Source organism: Pyrus communis, chromosome 11 (assembly GCF_041283825.1).
Source record: "Pyrus communis isolate YQ-2024b chromosome 11, ASM4128382v1, whole genome shotgun sequence".
NCBI lineage: Eukaryota > Viridiplantae > Streptophyta > Magnoliopsida > Rosales > Rosaceae > Pyrus > Pyrus communis.
In genome coordinates this window covers 7,006,758-7,028,019 of record NC_142575.1, presented here as the reverse complement: position 1 = coordinate 7,028,019, position 21,262 = coordinate 7,006,758, and the positions used below count along the sequence as shown (strand labels likewise).

The 21,262-nt window shown below is 41.9% G+C and overlaps 1 protein-coding gene across 1 annotated transcript; it reads right to left on the bottom strand.

The window, feature by feature from the left end:
* Positions 1 to 11,723: 11,723 nt before the first annotated feature.
* Positions 11,724 to 17,846, bottom strand: LOC137743777 ((R)-mandelonitrile lyase 2-like). Its single transcript, XM_068483718.2, has 5 exons — positions 17,697 to 17,846; positions 14,273 to 14,408; positions 13,490 to 14,149; positions 12,292 to 13,138; positions 11,724 to 12,130 (listed from the first exon to the last, which is right to left on the bottom strand). The coding sequence occupies exons 2-5, from the start codon at positions 14,373 to 14,375 to the stop codon at positions 12,079 to 12,081; spliced, it is 1,662 nt and encodes a 553-aa protein (XP_068339819.2). The 5' UTR covers positions 14,376 to 14,408; positions 17,697 to 17,846; the 3' UTR covers positions 11,724 to 12,078.
* Positions 17,847 to 21,262: the final 3,416 nt, after the last annotated feature.

Below are 21,262 nucleotides of genomic sequence, written 5' to 3'. Positions count from 1 at the left end.
ATAATCTTACAATGGCGGATAATGATGATGATGATGATTATAGACTTTAAATTTAAGTTGTTGTAATTTTTAAATTTAAGTTTTTGTAGTTCTTAAATTAAAATAATAAATTATGTTTGGCTTATAGCCCTTTGGCTCCCTCGGTTGGAGATGGTTTTTTGTCACAGGACTATGTTTGGCCTATGGCCCTTTGGCCCCTCGATTGGAGATGGTAAGAAATATGGTATGTCACTGTTCATTAAAATATTAATTTCTTGAGTGGCTATAGGGTTAAAACGAGCCATCTGACCCTTCTTCGGTTAGAGATGGCCTAAGAGGATCCCTTGCATTCGGGTCCACATAAGAGCTTATATTGGTATAGTAACAAACATAAATTAATTTGAAGGAAACTTTAGACAAACACAATTTCTTAGTGTATTAAGTCATAATAAATATGAAATTCGCTTATCTCTGAAATTCAAACTTAAAAAGAAAAATTTAGCCAAACACTTTGTAAAGAAAAACTTCCAACTACCTTGTCTCTTACGAGAAAATTTTCAATATGCCGTGAACACTACCCATTACACCAAGTGTAATAGTACAATTTGTTGAGAAGCAATGACAGCTTCTTGCATTCGCATTCCTGAGCATTTGAGCAATCTTCAGGCACAATTCCACTAGCCACCACAGCAATAGTACAATTTGCTGAGAAGCAATGACAGCTTCTCACATTTGCATTCCCGAGCATTTGAGCGATCTTCAGGCACCATTCCACTAGCCACCCCATTAGTTGTACCTTAGTTTAATCTTTGCTACTGTTGACCCTAAAAATTACAAAACCTACGTGGCGCGCAGGCCGAGTAACTAATAAGCTAACTACGTCCTTCGGTCGAATGCGGGGCGTGCCAACTCGTCGGCCGAGTCTGGCCGAGGAGTAAAATTTGTTGATGTAGCTTTGAGCGCGTCGCTGACTTCTTTAACTTGCGATTGCGACCGAGGAAGGAACACTCTCGGTCTCTGGGTTCTACAGCCTGAAGACAAGGCTGCTATTTCTGCGGAGTTCACAAATCGTCCGAGCCCGATTCGGTCACTGTGATTATATTCGTGAGAGTATAAGCACGTCGAATCGAGACCAAGGTGTATGGGCACAAGTACTCGAACGTGATGTATGTCTTGATGGTAAACGTAGTTCGGCCGTCGGAATGCCGAACCCTGAAACTCACTTGTGAGTATCCAATCATAAAACCACTCGGCGACCAGTACGCCGAGCAATGTAATTCGTAACACCTAACTATGCCGAGAAAGCTAGCAAGGTGACCTCTGCCAACAAAGGTTCGAAAACCTTTCTCGACCGAGACTTGGATAGATAATCGGTCGACCTCGACGCAGTGCTGTTTATCCAAACTGAAGATGCTTCTCGGTCGGCTGATTCTGCGGCAGCAGTGCTGTTTATCCAAACTGAAGGTGCTCGCCGGGCGCTTCCACAGTGCTGTTTATCCAAACTGAAGGTGTGTCGGCAGGAAAAGAAAAGGAAAAAAATCTCAAGGTGTTGAGAGGTTTTGCGCAGGGCAATTGTATGCTGATTTGAAGGTCCTTTCTGCTTGCATGATTTCTTGTATTTATAGTGCCCCATTCCTTGAAACCGACTCCGATTTGGATTGGGAGTCCTTGTCCCATTTCGCTTCTTCTTCGAACAAACCTACTCCTACTGGGATTCTGAATTTTCCTTCTTTTCGGGACTTCATTCCTTGCTGGTCGAGAATCCTAGTTGCACCAGGACTTCCTCGACCTTTCTATTTATCTGGACTACTGATGGGATTTGGCCAACCCTGCCAGCTGGCCCGGGCCTTATTATTCGGCCCATAGTATTTATCATCTCCTTGGGCCGAGCACATCCTGCTGCTCGACCCAGCAATAATATTTCGGGCCCAAACATTGCCCCCTCGCTTCTGAGGTCGCCGACTGTTAACTCTTGGTTGGGCCTCGACCTTGAAGAAGCGAAAACGTTTATTGCTTTTTTGAACTTTACTTAATGACCGTTATTCCTGCGCATTTATGAGGCATGATTGCACTTTCCTCGTTGCTCCCAAATCGTGGCCACGTGTCGATTCTCCGCCGCTCTTAAAACTTTCAATCGTGGGCCTCGAAACCGTGCGCTAACTGGAACGTCTCATCCTCATTAATGCCTTAAAACTGGCGTCGCACGCAATCGTGCGTCCTGGATTTTCGACTCCTCGATCCCCTCTTCGCAGGTTCCCAAAATATCCGAAATGATTGAGCCCTTCCCGGTTAAATTTCCCCCCAATTTGAACCAGTGCTTTTTGAATCCCAGACGTTTGATATTCATCCTGAAAAGCCTATAAATACCCATATTTCTGCCATTCGCCTTTTACGCTTTCAGAAATTCTAAAATTTCAATTTCCTCATCCTTGTTCGTCCCAATCAAACCTCCCAGTTCTTCCTTCTGCAATACCTTCTTTTTCCAGAAACATCTCCTCCACAAATGGCCTCCTTCATTTCAAAGCTCTCTGATGAGATCAACAAGTGCAAGGATTTCATCGATCGGAGCGCCGTCAAGACGCTACGATTTGAAGAAGACATGGCCACGACCCACCAAATTCTGGGTCCCCTCTTCAGAGACGCAGTGCCGTCGTCTGTCACTAACCTGCTCAATGAGCAGTGCTTGAAACCCCTGCTGCAGGGGTTCGACTGGTCAAAGTGGACTCTGGCGCGGCCTCAGGGAGCCTGGCCCTCGACCACCACGGCTTGGGCTGCCTGGGTCGACCGGATGAGCACATTCTTCTCCAAGGAGTGGAAGGCTTTAGGTATCTACGATGCCATCATCCTGTCGACCATGGAGGTCGCCATGGATAAGGAGCTGCTTATGGCAGCCCTGAGTCTATGGTGTTCGGCCACCAACACCATGGTCCTGCCTTTCGGCCCTCTCGGCCCCACAATCCTCGACGTCTCGGCCATCATTGGGACTTCCCCGACCGGCCTTCCTATTGACGCCGCCCTTTCTGGATATCCTTCTCCTCTCGACCTGAAGGCACTATTCGACGAAAGGGCCGTCGAGACGCTAAGCCGGGGCGCCCGGGAGCCCTCCAGGGAAGAAGTTCAGAAGCTCCACAAGAACTTCTTCAACTACAACACTCTTATCCTTCACTTCGCCAGCCGAGGCGAAGAAGGTCTTAGGAAGGGAGAGCACGAGGCCTTCCTCTTTTACTGGTACAACAAATTCATCTGTTGTACCAGGTCAAATAAATGCCTGGTGGAGAACATGCCGGTGGCCCAGGCACTGGCTAATGGTCGCTCGCTGGCGCTCAGTCCAGCCATACTCGCCAACCTCTACCGCTGCCTGGCCGAGGCGACCATTGGCAAGATTGACCCGCACCAGAACGGACCCCTCTGGGTGTTTCAACTATGGTTGCAGGTCTACTTCTCCACCCTTCGACCGGAGGTTCCAGCCTTCCAGCGAAAGGCCGCCCTCGGCCTTCAACTGGCCTCTCGGCCAGCGCCACCTCACCGAGCCGATGAGGTTTTCAAACACTTCCTCAGCCTCGACGTCCTCTCGGATGACGAGTTCCTGGTGTGCCGGCGCCAGGAGTACCCATCCTCGCTTAGGCTCCCCACGGCAGCATGGGCCGAGTCTGAGGATGCGGGTATCCGCCAGCGCTGGGGGTCGTTTGTCCTGGCTCGCGACCTTCCTCTTGGTTGCGATGCCCGCCGAGCCAGCTGGGAGGTTTATCACCCCCATTTTCTCGCCCGGCAGCTCAGCTATCTTCAAGGCTGCCAAGTCCCCCTGCTCGCCTCTCGGTCTCTCCTAAGTCGGGGACGTCTTACTGGTTCCTCTGAAAGGGAATGCAAGACGTCGGACCAGGAGTTCCAAGAGAAGTGCAGGAAATTTCGGCTTCGGCCGACGGTTCCTGAATCTTTGGGAACCGACACCTTCGGGGACTGGTGGGAGGAATATACCAGAGACTTCTTCGGCGCCCCGGCCGAAGATCTGGCGAAGAAGATCTTCGGCGATCGTCCCGGATCAGCATCCTCGACTCAACCTAAGGAGTCGGCCCAAGGTAGTATTTCCGCTTCTTTTCCTCTTTGTTTCATCTACTCTGTTATTAATTACTTTGCTCTTCAGGGGGTCGTGGGTCGAGGACGGTTGAAGTAGTCGCTGCGGTGGCAAAGGCGACAAAGCTGGTGCCCAAGAAGAAAACCCTTGTCACCGAGCGGACAACCCCTTCCAAGCGCTCACACCGAGAGGCCGAGCCTGCGGAGGAGGCCCCTCGCCCTTCTAAACGCGTCAAGAAATTGGCGAAGAAGGGCGACCGGGAAATTCATGTCGTCCCCAGTGACACTACTGGGACGCCTGCTCCTGCCGGCTCTCCATCTGAGCCGGCTGTCGCGGCATCTCCAACCTCGAATCCTCCAGCCGTCTCCCCGGCCGATCCAATCGCCGCACCCGCTCCAGCTTCGGAGCCGGTCGTGGCCCCTGAAATGGGGAAGTCAGCTGCGCCTGCCGAGGCGCCCTCGACTCCAACGGTCGTTTTGGAGGTATAATTCTGCTTTTACTTGTTTCTTTAGTTTTATGATTGTAAAGCTAAATGTTCTCTTTTCGTTCAGGATGTCGAGAGCGAGAGCGACGAGGTCCCGCTGCAGCGCCGCCGTCGACCAGTTAGCTCACCTCCCGTCCATCCTCCTTCGGTTGTCGAGGCGACCGCTCGACTGCGTTCTCCTGCGGCAGATCGAGGCAAGAGACCGATGGCCGATCCTGAGGCTACGGCCGAATCGTCGATCCACCCGCAGGACGAAGACCCTCCCATTCCTCCGCAGGAAGTCTCTTCGGCCTTTGTAAGTCTTGTTTTTTGTTGTGTTGATTTTTGTGTGTGGCACATGTTTTTAAAAGACTATTAAATGTCAGGTGCCCGAACATTCATATCACCGGCAATTTTATGCGCCGAGGGGCGTTGTCTATATTTCCTGGCCGCCATCGTGGCCATCAAATGTAGATGACCTCCATCGGCCGCGTGAATTGCGTAGCGGTCTAAGGCACTGGGCTCGGCCATTAAGTTCCCTGGGTTCGAGTAATGACCCAGAGGGCATGGCCGAAGTCTCCTCTCGGCAGGTCTAAAACACTTCCCTTCTTTATGCATTATATCACGACGTTTTCTTTCCTTCACAAAGTTTTCCGTTTATGTGCAGCCATCGTGGGAAGTGGAGCTTGACGCTCTTCTTCAAAGCACGACCGGTGAGGCCGGCTCTTCTGCAGCTTCCGCCGAACCAACCGGCGTCGTGCCCGAGGCCGAAGTCTTCGTGAAGCTGCACGAAGTCCTGTCTCTTAATGCTTGCCAAGCCCTCCGATGCAAGGGCCTTGACTCCGTTGGAGAGTGTCTCAACGACCTCGCCAGCGGTGGTCACCTGAGTACGGAGAAAATCTCTTTTCTCACCGACCTCCTGGAGCGGACTCGGCAACACTTCTACATCTTCGAGCGAGCCCTTCAAGCCGAGGATGACTTGAAGGCTGCCAAGGTCGCACAAGAGGCCGGCCGAGTTGAGATGGGGGCAATTAGAGCTAAGAAGGCGAAGCTGACCGAGTTTGATCGCCAGATTTCTGACCTTCAGCGTCAGATTTCTGACCTTCAACGGCAAAGGTCCGCTGCTGCTGCCGAGCTTGAGAAGGACTTCGAGGCCAACAAGGCTCGGCTGACGGCCTTCGCTGCCGGTGCACGGCATGTCCAGCAGCTGCAGTTCAAGAGGAAGAACAGGCAGGCTGAGATAATCCTGGGAGAAGCGAAGTGGCTGGAGCTGAAGGCTGCTCTTGAGACTTTCCTCCCCTCGACTCCTTAGGATTTCACCATTGTATTCGTATTTGTTCTTCTTGTAATGATTTTTGTTATCAATGCAATGGTCGTTTTGCTATTAATATAATGGTCTTACTCTTGCATTTCCCATGTAATTGGATAGTATTTCTTTAAAAACTTTCCATTAATCGGCAATTTGTGAACTGAACCCGTCCGATCTCGTAAATGATATGCCCCCTTGCCGAGTATTTTGTGAACGATGAATGGCCCTTCCCAATTTGGCGACCATTTACCAAATCTGGGGTCTTTAATCCCAACAGGCAACACAGTTTGCCAAACCAATTCTCCTTCGCTGAACGTTTTTTGTCTTACACGCCGATTATACGCTCGCTCGGCAATTTTCTTTTGTGTTATTAACAAGTTAACTGCATCGATTCGACTTTCTTCCAAGTCTTCTAACTCTTGTCGCATCGCTCGACTATATTCAATACTGTACAAATCACTCTGCTCGATTACTCGCAACGAACTTATACTCAATTCGACCGGTAACATGGCGTCGTGTCCATAAGTTAACGCGTAAGGAGTGGTTCCAGTGGCCGACCGAGGTGAAGTTCGGTATGCCCATAATGCTTCACTTAACTTCAAATGCCACAAACCAGGTTTCTCTTTTACCATTTTTTCAAGGATGCCGATCAACACTTTGTTGCTTGCCTCGGCCTGTCCGTTTGCCTGTGGGTAGTACGGCGTAGATTGCTCGAGTCGGATATTCAATCTTGCCGCGTATTCCTTAAACCTATCGGCCGTAAATATAGTGCCATTATCAGTTATGATCGTTTCTAGCACGCCGAATCTGGTCACAATATTCTCCTCTACGAAGTTGCATACCTCTTTAGCCGTTAATTCGGCATATGACCTTGCCTCGACCCACTTAGTGAAATAGTCAGTTGCTACAATTATCCATGCGTGTTTCGCTGCCCCCGATGATGGTGTAATTTTGCCAATTACATCCATTGCCCAACCCCTGAACGGCCATGGTTTAGTAACCGAGTGTAGCAATTCGGCCGGGGCTCTCTGAACGGGTCCATGAATCTGGCATGATACGCATCTCCGCGCATATTCGATGCAATCCTTTAATATATTGGGCCAAAAATAACCGTGTCGTCGGAGCAACCAACGCATCTTTCGTCCAGATTGGTGCACTCCGCAAATTCCTTCATGTACCTCGGCCATTACTTGGGCAGCCTCGTGTGGGCCGAGGCACAATAGTAGTAAACCATCTTCGCCCTTGCGATATAATTCATTTTGATACGACACGTAATTCGTCGCGAGCACCTTCGTTCTTCGGTCGTGTTTCCCATTGGGGTTATTGAGGTACCGTAACATCGTCTTTCTCCAATCATCCGGTTCTACTTCGACGGCGCATACTTCTATGGGATCTCCTCGTTCTAACAGGGATGGGAGCGACATCACCCTTGTACGTATTACGTGCGTGCGTTGGAGAGTTTGCTGATTAATCAAAACGGGGTACGAGCGTTGACCCGTGTTCGCAATTTCCATAATTTGACTTAGTTTGCCCCCCATGAGTTGTGCTCCGGAGGCGATCTGGGCGAGTTCGTCGGCGTCAGTATTGTGGATACGTGAAATGTGTTCAAATGTGATTTGGTCGAACGACTCGGCCAGGTAAGTGGCGACCATGTGATAGGGAGCTAAAGTACAACTCATGCAACGAAACACGCCGTTCAGTTGGTTAATCACAAGTTCGGAATCACCAAGGACGAGAATGCGGGGGGCCCGCAGATCGTGTAAAACATGGAGGCCGATAATGAGGGCTTCATACTCGGCCTGATTATTGGTGCAGCTGAAATCTAACTTGAGAGACAAACACCATCGGCAGTGGTCAGGCGACTGAATTGCGATGCCGACACCTGCCGAGGTCGAAGTACTGGAACCATCAAAATGCATAGTCCAATGGTTATCGCGTGTGGTGACGAAACCGATGTCGACCTCGCCCCCCTCAAGACCATAAGGGGATGGGTGTTGTGCCAGGAAGTCGGCGAGGGCTTGCCCCTTGACGGCCTTTTGGGGTACATATTGAAGGCTGAACTCGGATAAGGCGAGTGTCCATTTCCCAATTCGGCCTTTTACCATAGGCCGAGTCAGCATGTAACGAATTACGTCGGTTTGGGCGATGACCTGCGTAACCGTGGGGAGCATGTAATGCCGAAGCTTGGATGCGGCGAAAAACAACGCTAAGCAAAGTTTTTCGACAGGGGAATAATTAAGTTCTGGTGAATTCAGGTTGCGGCTAAGGTAAAAGATAGCTTGTTCGCGGCCGACGTTGTTATCTTGTGCGAGTAGGCACCCAATGGATTCAACAGCTGCCGAAATGTACAATTTGAGGGGTTTGTTGCGACAAGGTGGAACGAGCACAGGTGGGGTGGAAAGGGCCACCTTGATTTGCGTAAATGCAGCTTGATGCTCTTCGCGCCATTCAAATCGGTCGGTCTCCTTCAGTTTAAGGAGTGTAGAGAATGCTTTCATTTTACCGGCCGAATTGGCGATGAAACGACGGAGGAAATTGATCTGCCCGAGTAACGACTGAAGCTGCTTCTTTGTCGTCGGCGGTGGGGCACTAATGATGGCGCGGGCTTTATTTTCGTCGACCTCGATGCCGCGATGGTGCACCAAAAATCCTAAGAAATTACCGGCCGAAACACCGAAAGCACACTTGGCCGGGTTCATCTTGAGGTTGTTTTTGCGCATGCGAAGGAACGCTTGCCTCAGGTCGTCAAGGTGTGTTTGACGACGTTTGGATTTTACAACCACATCATCGATATAAACTTCGACGATTGTACCGATTAAGTCGTGGAAGATCATATTCATGGCTCGTTGGTATGTGGCACCGGCATTCTTGAGGCCGAAAGGCATGACTACCCATTCGTAAGTACCAAGTGCCCCCGGGTAACGGAAAGCCGTCTTGTGGACGTCAGCTTCGGCGATGAAAATCTGGTTATAACCCGCATGACCGTCCATAAAAGATAGCAGTTCATGATTAGCTGCGGCATCAATTAATAAATCTGAGATCGGCATCGTATATTCATCCTTGGGAGTAGCCAGATTTAGATTACGGAAATCAATGCAAATGCGAAGGGCACCGTTTTTCTTTAATACGGGGACGATATTGGCCAACCATTCGACATACCGAGCGGTCCTAATAAACCCGGCTTTTAGAAGCCGAACTAATTCTTCCTTAATGCCGAGTTGTACTTCGTTTGAAAATCGGCGAGGAGACTGTCGAAAAGGCTTACACCCCTCATTGATGCGTAGCTCATGCTCTACAAGGTTTCGGTCGAGGCCTGGCATTTCATGATAACTCCACGCAAAGCAATCTTTAAATTCGTGGAGTAGTTTATGGAGTTCGACCTTCATGGACGGTGGGAGTAACGCACTAATAAACAATGTTCGAGGATCCTCGGCCGTGCCGACGTTCACTTCCTCTAACGGGTCCTTGACTTGAGGTCGATGGTCTTCGAGTTCGGCCGGCGCAGCCTGAACTTTATCGAAAGATAGAACGGGGCCATTATCTGCTTCGGCCAGAAATTCGATTAAATTGACGCCGGAATGTGGTTGCTTGGTAATGGCGTACCAATGGGCCAGCAGACGTTCCATTGTAGATGAAACCGCGGCCTGACGCCGTTCTTGTGTGGTGTGCTCAATAATCGGCATTGATAACCAAGTTCGCCAAGCCAAGTCTCGCCGAATCCTGTTGGACAGTCTCGGCGCCGACCTCAATCACTTTTTGTACTGAAATTCTCGTCGGCCGTCCATCCTCGTTAAGGCCTTGGAGGGTGATGTAGCCGACGTGATCATCATAATAGCGAGCCTGAATCATGTTGGTTTCAAATGGTTGGTTATCGGCTGGGTGAACTACGACCGATTTGCCATCCCAAAAGATGAGGACTTGGTATAATGATGAAGGAATGCAGCTGGTTTGGTGGATCCAGTCGCGGCCAAGTAATGCGTTATAATCCGTCTTGGAATCAATGACAAAGAATGCCGTCATGTGTTGACGACCGGCAATGCTAACTTCCAACGGGAGCACCCCTTTGGTCTGAGATTTGTCACCAACAAAGCTGCTCATAGTGATCCCTGATGGAATGAGTTCATTATCAGAACGGCGTAAAGCCTTCATGACGGATATTGGCATAATGTTGACTGTGGCTCCACAGTCGACAAATACTTTAAAAATGGGAAATCCTTCGAATGCGGGGCGTGCCAACTCGTCGGCCGAGTCTGGCCGAGGAGTAAAATTTGTTGATGTAGCTTTGAGCGCGTCGCTGACTTCTTTAACTTGCGATTGCGACCGAGGAAGGAACACTCTCGGTCTCTGGGTTCTACAGCCTGAAGACAAGGCTGCTATTTCTGCGGAGTTCACAAATCGTCCGAGCCCGATTCGGTCACTGTGATTATATTCGTGAGAGTATAAGCACGTCGAATCGAGACCAAGGTGTATGGGCACAAGTACTCGAACGTGATGTATGTCTTGATGGTAAACGTAGTTCGACCGTCGGAATGCCGAACCCTGAAACTCACTTGTGAGTATCCAATCATAAAACCACTCTGCGACCAGTACGCCGAGCAATGTAATTCGTAACACCTAACTATGCCGAGAAAGCTAGCAAGGTGACCTCTGCCAACAAAGGTTCGAAAACCTTTCTCGACCGAGACTTGGATAGATAATCGGTCGACCTCGACGCAGTGCTGTTTATCCAAACTGAAGATGCTTCTCGGTCGGCTGATTCTGCGGCAGCAGTGCTGTTTATCCAAACTGAAGGTGCTCGCCGGGCGCTTCCACAGTGCTGTTTATCCAAACTGAAGGTGTGTCGGCAGGAAAAGAAAAGGAAAAAAATCTCAAGGTGTTGAGAGGTTTTGCGCAGGGCAATTGTATGCTGATTTGAATGTCCTTTCTGCTTGCATGATTTCTTGTATTTATAGTGCCCCATTCCTTGAAACCGACTCCGATTTGGATTGGGAGTCCTTGTCCCATTTCGCTTCTTCTTCGAACAAACCTACTCCTACTGGGATTCTGAATTTTCCTTCTTTTCGGGACTTCATTCCTTGCTGGTCGGGAATCCTAGTTGCACCAGGACTTCCTCGACCTTTCTATTTATCTGGACTACTGATGGGATTTGGCCAACCCTGCCAGCTGGCCCGGGCCTTATTATTCGGCCCATAGTATTTATCATCTCCTTGGGCCGAGCACATCCTGCTGCTCGACCCAGCAATAATATTTCGGGCCCAAACAGCTACATAAACTGAAAGAAATATTTTATTTTTAATATAATATTTTAATATTAATATAAAGGAAAACTAATGAAAAATGTTTGAAAAATGATAAGGACAAAATAAAGGGTAAAATGAATAGTAACAGAATTGATTTTTTAGTGTAAAAATGTGGTTTTTCATTAAAGTGAACAGTATCGTGAGCTTTTCGTTAAAACTTCCTTAATATAAATAGATTTAAATAATTTAAATTAAATATTATTTTAATTTCGAATAAAAAAAAATAATGACTTTACCTGACGAAACTTTTGTTGTATTTTTATTTTATTTTTGTTAAACAGTTGCCTTCGTCTGGCTAAAGTATTTAATTTGTAGAAACTTGACGCAACTATGTCGTCGAGCAAGATATATTCGTCGGGCAAGGATGGTGAACGCTCCTTTACCCAAAGATTTTGTTTCATCGGCTGAAATGTTAGGCGACTAATCCTTATTTGATCGAAAAAATTATTTCATCTGAGAAAGAGGTTTTTTTAGTGTTGATTGAAAACAATTTAAAAAGAAGAAAAAAAAAACCCGACAAAACTAAGGGAAATGTGCTCGCCTTGGTTAAAATATACCAATAAAAAACAGCCTAACTTCAAAAATGTATTCAATAAGAGCTTTCTTTGAGGAAATTGCTTTTACTTAGGATTTATCCATATCGACAAAATATCAATAACATATCAACGAAATTTCAACAACATAATAATAAAATCTTAACGTTTGGACAACATATGGATACATATTGAATTTTAGGAAGAGGGCTTTGCAATAGGGTCTTTGAACCAATTTCCCTAAACTAATGTGCCTTTAGCTTCGATTTTCAATTATTCTATCCATCCAGTACCACTTGAGTATTGAGTTACATCATGACCTTATTAACCAAGTTTGTCTTAAGTTAAAACCATAACACTAAACTTTGTTCAATAATCTTCAACTTATTGCATGACAAATTAACCATAATCTTCAATTATGATCAACGCCCCTTGCTAGCTGATCTTTCTTCCAGCAATCGAAGGCCAACATACCTGCCCAAAGAACAAAATTTGGAGTGGGAAAACAACACCAATATATTCTTATAAAAAAAGGAAAACATAATAAACAAATAATTTCGGAGGATTTAGTAGATATTATGTATTATGCACAGGTAATTTCTTATGGTTTTCTTTGAATGCATGAACATGCATACCTGCCTAACATCATAAGAGTGGCTTGAGGATTGGTCCCTGGTGATAAACTTTTGAACACAGATCCATCAACAACACGTAATGCCTTGATCCCCCTGACCCGGAAATCTCCATCAACTACCTTTCCGACAAGGCATCCACCATGGTAGTGCCAAAATGTGGCTACTGTATCTCGACAGAATGTTTCAAAGGATGCAACATCTGACTGGTTCATTGGTAAAGGCGGTCCAAAAAGGTTAAAACCATCTTCGCCTGGCAAATCTCGAGTTTTAAATGGTTTCAATGCGTTTGTTTTTAATAAATCACCCATTTTTCTCACGGCACTAACACAACGAGAAAGGTCTGCCTTCTTTGCAAAGTAGTTGAATTTGACATTTGGGCTGACTTTGACGTCATAGGATGATTGCAGTTTAAGAGAACCATAGGACAAGGGTGCTGGATTTTTGGTAACAATTTGCCCAAAAGTTGAATTTATCGTCATGGGAATAGTTGGATTAGGGAAAAGACTAAAGGCCATAGTAGAAAATGGCAAGCCGGACACAGTCTCTATATAGAAATCACTTGTTATACCAGCAATCTGTGCAGTAGAAGGTTCTAGTTCAGATGGGGGCAAAATGGTAACGTAATTACGAGGATTGTCACGCATAAACTGCCCAACGTAAGGTTGTGGGTGAACAACTGGGATTTTAAGAGATGAAAGGTAGGACTTCGGGCCAACACCACTAAGTAGCAGAAGTTGAGGACTCCCAATTGTCCCTGCACTCAATATAACCTCACCTTTACCACGTATCAATGCCTGATGAGACCTCCCATAGGAATCAGTGTATATGATTCCTTCAGCTGACAAACCTGCATTCAACCGATAGTAGAATTGAACATATATTTAATTTACAAGTTATTAAATATATAGAATAGATTCAAATTCTTCAAATATATCAAGGAGTTTTTTTTTTTTTTTTTTTTTTTTTTAACGCCCTGATAGATTTGATTTTTGTTTTTCGGTCGAAACATATTAACGTACTTACACGTATGTATATTCACAGTAATATGTACGCAACATACAAGATCAAAATCAAAGTCCAATCAAAATCCAATCTAAAATGGATTTAATGAAAAAAAAAAAGGGAAAACCTTAATTCGTGTTATCGAAGGATGGAAATCTAAATGGCCTTTAATTGTATATATCAAATGTTAGCATACCTGATGCTTTGGAAGAGAAAATGATCCTCTCTACTGCGGCATGAATTGCAACTCTCAGGTTTTTTGGATGTCCTTTATTTAGCAGTTCCACAGCACCATGTCTTCGTCCACGGTCGTCAAAGATCGTACCCGTGATTTTAGTTCCCTGAATGTGCTCCAAAGTAAGTCCATTGTCTGGACGAACACCAGCTTCTAACAATGCATCTTTCACAACAGATTGCCAGTGTGATAAATTCGGACGGAACACTAGAGTGTTTTCAACCCATTCATATGAATTATTGACTAAGTTCATGTCCAATTTAATTCCTGATTTCTTGAGGAATTCACTGTCGGCTCTTGAGTAAAGACCAATATTGATCATACTTGACCCGCCTAGGACCCGTCCTCTTACAAAAGCTACACCATCTTCTGACGTGAACCTCTGGGCCGGTGTCTTACCGTCATCTTCTTGCATGAAATTTGCAAGAATCCCAGCGTTACTCAACACGTTTGGATATGCTGTGGGAATATCTCCCCTTTCTAGGAGGAGCACGGAGTAATTTGCGGATAAAGTTGCTGCCAATGGGCACCCTGCCGTGCCCCCTCCAACCACAATGTAGTCATATTTTTCTTGCAATGGTAGATCAGTTGCGTTACATACAAATTTCAAGTAACTAAAATCTGCAGCATATGAATAAAAAGATGAGGGAAACAAAATTATATAACGAGAACTGTTTGTTATTAAATTTATTGTCATATAAGTTACTTGAAGAACCAGTGAAACTTTTAAAATATATTTAGTACCTTGGATGTTAGAAGGTGTGGCAAATGAGTGAACCCCTAATTGAGGGCAGAAGACAAAAAAGTACAAAAGCAATAATCTAGCAGCAATTGCTGATTTCTCCATATTGTTTTCGAAACAAGATTTTCTTTTTTTCTCCTGAAAATAAAATATTAAAAGAAAAATTAGTTTCTTGTTCCTCAAGCAAAGACTTTTGGAGTAAAATTGCTATCGAGTCATACTCTAAAACACACAAGGTCCGACAAGTTTTTTTTTTTTTGAGCTCCATATATGGAGTTGAAAGAGCTCGACTCTAAACTTAAGAGTTTAGCAACCAAATCCTATCCCAACCCAAGTCCATTTGGTGCTAAAAATTCAATTTCTACATTCCCAAGTTTTAGAACTATTGTTCAAGTTGCTATTTCTAACGGTTCCCACCATTCAGAAGTACTTGAATGGTGTGACTAGGCTTGATGTGGACGCGCTCGGAGGCACGTGCCCACCCAGAGGCACGCGCAAACGTATGGTGAGTTGAGCACCCAAGTTTTAGAACTATTGGTCTTGTTATTGCAGCATATATAATATGTTCCTTGTTTTTTTTTCGCAAACATTTCCTATTTTCAACATTGAAGTCAATATTGTCACAAATTGTGCAATTTTGAATTCTTGTCACAATTTAAATTTTTTAAGTTAAGATGTTCGTAAAAATAACTTAAGATAACAAAATTTATTGGAAAAAAAAAAAGTTAACAAAAGAAATATGAGACTAAACTACTTGTTTGACATTTAAAATAGCTAAGGTGCTAAATTTTAGCATTGCAGGATTGGGGGAGAAAAACAGTTTCGCAACATAAAATTTGTCTTTTGTTTGCCAAATTTTGCATTTGGCAACTCCCCCCTAGAGTTGGTCTAAAGAAATCTTATTTTCCTTCAATCATTTTTTCATTTTAACTAATATTCTATCATAATTTAAAATAAAAACATTCCTTCTCTCAAGAAAATTATACGATTACAAATTTCTAATAAAGATTTTTTTTTTTTTTTTAACAAACGATAGGATAATATTTTAATCCTGTAGATATAAACTAATAAAATCTTGTGGTTAAATGAGTGCAAGAGAGCATACTCTTAACCAACTGAGTTACAAGCCACTTTCTATTAAGATCTTTAATTTAAGCCTATAGGTGAAAAATAAAATGAGAAAGAGGATGAGGTGTGAGTGCAATTATAAATGAAGCAGAATATTTTCACAAAAATAAAAGGGGTGTGATGTCCACACACCCTCTTAATTTTTAGTTGTTGGATCGAATGAATTGAAGAAGATCAAAGAACAAAAATTAATAAGGAGTGTGTGGATTTCACACCCCAAATAAAAATAGAACTAGAAAATAGAATTTTGTTGGAATATTTAATTTTGAAGTGTGAAATATGGAGTATGATTGGACAAGTAAACTTTTAGAGTTGGAATAATATGAAGTGATATTATTTATAAAATTACATTTATAATTCATGACTGGTTGTTATATTTTGGATTTGTCGTTGCACTATATCATTATTGATAATGTTATACAACCAAATTATAACAATTATAATCACATATTAACTTTCACTAAGTAATTAGACTATTTTCACTTAAGCAATCACAACCATTAAGGACTGGTTTGGCATTCCTGAATTTTTTTTTTAAAAAGTCGTTTTTAAAAAAAGTTTGAGCTAAAATTGTGTTTGGTAAATAAAAAAAAAAACTTTTTTTTTTCAAAACATGGATCCAAACCAGCAGAAAACTCTTGCTTATGAAAACAATATTTTTTTTTTTTCACAACACAAAAACCCCAAACTAACCCTAAAATAGCCAATGCATTTGCCACAATATTGGCCTCCCTCCACACATGAACAAATACAACTTTTGTGAAAGTCTATTCATCAATCCTCTCAATTGATTGAACTTACTATGAAAGACTATTGATGAATAGAGTGTTGAGAAATAATGGAAATCAAATAAGAAATTTAAACGCACGAAGACTATTGCATAAAACTTACACTGAAGCTAATTGTTGGAAGTTCTTATTAGGGTATTGGGATCTGTAGCAAAAATTATATTGGAATTATATAGAGTTATTGGGGTCATGTGAACCCATTGATCCCTCCGCCTTCTCCTTCCCCTCGCTACCGCATGTGAACTTCACGCTAGTGGTGGATTTAGAATTTCAATATTGGGTGTTTCTAATACAACTTAGATACAAATAACTTTAAAAAAAAAAAATTAACAATAAATACTTTTCATTCCTAAACCATGATAGTACAAATACTAAATTTGTCTACGACAAGGTTTCATACTTCGAAAACGTTTCATTATATTTCATTATCGATACAAGAAAAAATAAATCTTACTACACAATTAAACTATCACTTAACCATTAATTTTTTATTTTGTTGAGGAGTGAATGCTTAATGATATTTATAGCGAAAAATGCACTATTCACTAACGCAACTGCAACTGATAAAACCGAAGCCAATTATTCAGAATAAAAAATAATAAATCATATTCACTAATGAAGACATAAAAATGTATATATGAATTAACCAGCATATGATCAAATTAGTAAAAAAAAATAACAAACCATATCACAATAATTATATAAATATTTTCATCTAATACACATAAGACAAAAATTATAAAATCTCATGTGATGGTGGAGAGAGCTGGATTGATGGTGGTGGGTTACCGTTGGGATTAGGGTTGGAGGGGTGGATTTGGGGTTTGTGTTAATTAATGAGGGAATCGCGCGAAAAATAGTTGGGCCTCGGGTTTGTAGACAAAAGAGAGTTTTAATTTTTTTCTAGAATGGCCTACCCAAAACCATGTTGTTTTGGCCAAATCATTAAAAACAAAATTAAGACGAGTAATACTACATTTAGCACTTATTTGTATCATCTTTCTAGTGGAGGTAGGGTTGGCCCATCAACGCATGTAGGTTTCATATATATTAGAGATATGATACAAATAATAGTACAAGACTTCTTCATCTTCTTCATTAACCCTCTGCTAGTTGTTGCGCTGCAATCTATAGAGTTCTAAAACCAGCACATATTCAGACCATCGGGTGGTCCTTAAAGATCTTCACAGGTGCTTCTCAGAGCTTTCATAAGGTTTCAGGACCACCCAGATCCATTAATAAATTCGCCCTTACTTCACTCATGAATCAATGTGACTCAAAGACCATGTTAAGCATAAAATCTCAAATACCATGTTAAGCATTAAAGAAAGCAGAGAAGGAAGAGAAAAGCAGAAGAAAAACCGTATATTTCATAGACTGAAGGGAATGAATAACAAACTTAGCCTTCCCTTTCTCAACTTATTCATGGCTCTTCATTTCTTACACTTGACAACAATAACATGTTTAGTATCGGATTAGATTGTTAGTGAAAAAAAGAGACAAGATTTACCGGAGACGACAGTATCACATTTGGTTTTGAAGCTATTTCCAAGAACTCCTTACCCGCAAGGCAATGGCATAGATTTGCTGTATCTTATTCCTTCTTATATAACTGCTCGCTAGGCCGCTGAAGGTTCTAAGCATCTGTTGTTGGATGCTTATCAACAGTTGATGACAATTTACATATATAAATAAATTTGAATATACTAATAATAAATGCAACTCAATAATATGAACAAAACGAAATTAACTTTAAACAGATAAAATAATGATTGAGGCTTATGTACTGCAATATTCTTAAAACAGAATTTTGTCCCTACTTTGTGCTTGTAATTCGTTGGACGTCCGTTTCACCAAAATTCAACGATCTAATTAAGTCAAGATCCCAACATCGGAAAACTTGACTTCTAGTAGAATGAGATTTCTACTAAAAAAACTCCAACATTTGTCACTTATCTTTTATTACATGAGTCTTCGTTCTTCACTTTTTTATGTAAGGACATCTCCAACCGAAGAGTACAGAGGACCAAAAATAGCCCGAAAACCGTCTCCAACCGAGGCTAGGCCAAAGGACTCGTGGGCCCCACAGAATATGAAAGGGCCAAAGGGCTAGCCATGTGTAACCAGCCAGCCAAGGCTGGCTGGTTGGAAATTTTTTAAGTAGTGTCGGTTTTTCTGTCGGTTATAACTGACAGAAATAAGGGAAATGGTGTCAGTTATAACCGACACAAATAGTCGGAAAATTTTGAAATAAATGGCTATCTGACAGAAGTAGTGTCGGTTATAACTAACACAAATATGAAAATTTTTGAATATAACGACTTTTTTTTTTATTTTTATTTTTTAAATTTTGTTTTTTTACAGAATTTTTTTAAATTGTTTTTTTTTTTTATTCTATTTGTTTCCTATAACTTCCTAAGCTATTATACAACATTAAATTAAATTAAGTAACATGAAACAACATTTAATAACATTAAATTTAAATAATAAATTATGTTTGGCCCTATGGCCCTCGGTTGGAGACGGTTTTTTGTGGCCCTTTGGCCCTCGGTTGGAGATGAAAGCAAATATGGCATTGTACTGTTCATTAAAATATTAATTTTTTGGAGGACCAGAGGGCTAAAACGAGCTTTATGGCCAGCTCTCGGTTGAAGATGGCCTAAGACATGGGAAGGAGGACATGGTCTAGGATTTATCCTGTTCAGCCTTTACTTGGGAAGGAGGAGGACCAGGTCTAGGATTTGTCCTGTTCAGCCTTTACTTGGTCCCCGAAGTTGGTTGGCATTTTAATTTTAATAACGGAGAAGTACATGGTGTTCAAAAAAAAAAAAAAAAAAAAATAACGGAGAAGTACATGTGTTACAATGACTTTGGCCTACAAAATAATTGCTAAGAGAATCTCACCAATTAAGTGTAAGAGAGAGATTTGTTACGAAAGAGACTGGTGTGGATTTGAAACCATGACTTGTTTTTTTGTTTTTTTTTTATAATAAATGATACTATTTACACTAAAGGAGAGGGATGTAGATTAAGCCTAGACTTCTTACTTATAAGTAAAAAATAATACTACTAGACTGTAATACTAAATAACAATGATATATAATTTTTTTATTAATAGTCGGATAAAACTTATAGCCTTGCACTGAAGTATGGTTTATTTTTGTTGCCAAAAGTCATCATGTCTGGCATCAGCGCTTCCACCGGTGACCAACGGCCGTGATTGCGCGTAACGTCATAGTGTTATATTAGAATTTTAAGGTTTTATTTTTATTTTTTTGGTGAATTAGAATTTTAAGTTTTGCAGATGCTTTTGACCTTTTGTTATTTATTTAATTTTGTTCTTAACTTGGACTCTTAGGAACTTCTCGGCCTGCATTATCTTATCAATATCATTGACATTGCGTTCACTCATAAGATGTCTTTAAAAAAATGCAAATAGCGATTAAATTAATATGTATAGTTTGAAGAAAGGTACCCCTTGAAAAGTCGACTTTATCTATGTCAGGTACATAAATTATTTCCATCCAACCGAAAAATGGCGTGGAATGGAATTCTGCAAATCTGACTAAACTTTGTTTATTTCTATACACACACATAATTATTCCTCCAGTCTGCGCCTGGACATTTGTGGTGCCTTGGGGGTTACGGCTTAACAACACATACATTTCTTATATGAAATTACTTTTTAAATCGTCATTCTATATAGCCGACTGATTGAACCACACGATCTGACCTGCAGGTTTAGACCCTGACCAATGAATTTCATTGAACAATAAAGTTCACGAAGATGATCGATGTTGCATGAATAGTAGATTGCTCAATAGTTGTGATATACCTTATGACAAGGTTTATACAAGCTGATCAGCTCGGAAAATATTAACCAAGTGGAACCGGACGTTGCATTGCATCAGTAGTAGATTGGTCATGATTTGGCTAAGCATGGATGCCATTATATACAATTAGGTGTCACTAACACTACTGTTCTTTATTTTCTTATTCATTAAGTTTAGAGCACAAACTTGTATATTTAGAGTTTTTAAATCCTGTGAATAATTTCATCCTTTGTATTTCGACTACTATTTACAATGAGAAAACAACTGCAATATTATTGCGCCAATTCCTATCCAAACTTTTAAATCTTAATTATCTGAAGTAGCATAGTTTCATTCATTTGTATTTGGACTCTCTTTCTTGTAGTATTAGGGCCACCGACTCGGATCCAAGCTTTTTAATTCCAAATGTGCTGGAGTAACTTCATTCCTTTGTACTGGACTATTATTTGGGATTTGTAATCAATTGTCATATTAGGTCGTTAGTATCATTCCTTTAATTTTTTTCGTTAAGGAAAAACATTAAAAGCAATTATTCGCCCTGTTAAGGAATACAGAGAAAATCTTGCCTTATAATTTGGATGAAAAAAAAGGCTCGCCGAATATATATATAGCTAAGAAGAGTACATAATGGAGACAAAGCTATCTTGGCCAAAATCCAAATCATTCGAGTTCTAAAGAGGTATGCAAATGCAAGAGTACATTTCTTGCACAAAATCAATTCTTGTATCGTGCTTGGAAAGTTGTGATTTATTTTAGTTTTGTAGATTAATAAAAATAGATTTAAATAATTTAAATTAAACATTATTTTAATTTCCAATAAAAAAATTAATGGCTTTACCCGATGAACAGATTCGTGGAGCAAACTTTTATTGCATTTTTATTTTAGTTTTGTTAAACAGTTGCTTTCATCTAGCTAAAGTATTTAATTTGCAAAAACTCTATGTCATCGAGCAAGATATATTCGTCAGCCAAGGGTGGACGCTCCTTTACCCGAAGACTTTGTTTCGTCCATTGAAATTTTAGGTGACGAATCCTTATTTAGCCCAAAAAAAGTATTTCGTCTGGCAAGGAATTTTTTGTAGTGTTAATTGAAAACAATTTAAAAAGAAGAAAAAAAAATACCCGATAAAACTAAGGGAAATGTGGTCGCCTTGGTAAAAAAATACCAATAAAAACCCTACTTCTATTCAGTAAGAGCTTTCTTCGAGGAAATTGCCTTCACTTAGGTTTATCCATATCAACA

Excerpts from the sequence above, each read along its gene's own strand:
- LOC137743777 (XM_068483718.2), bottom strand. The coding sequence starts at position 14,375 with ATGGAGAAATCAGCAATTGCTGCTAGATTATTGCTTTTGTACTTTTTT. Across the intron at positions 14,150-14,272 it reads CACACCTTCTAACATCCAAG|ATTTTAGTTACTTGAAATTT; the intron begins GTACTAAATATA and ends CATATGCTGCAG. Across the intron at positions 13,139-13,489 it reads TTTCTCTTCCAAAGCATCAG|GTTTGTCAGCTGAAGGAATC; the intron begins GTATGCTAACAT and ends GGTTGAATGCAG.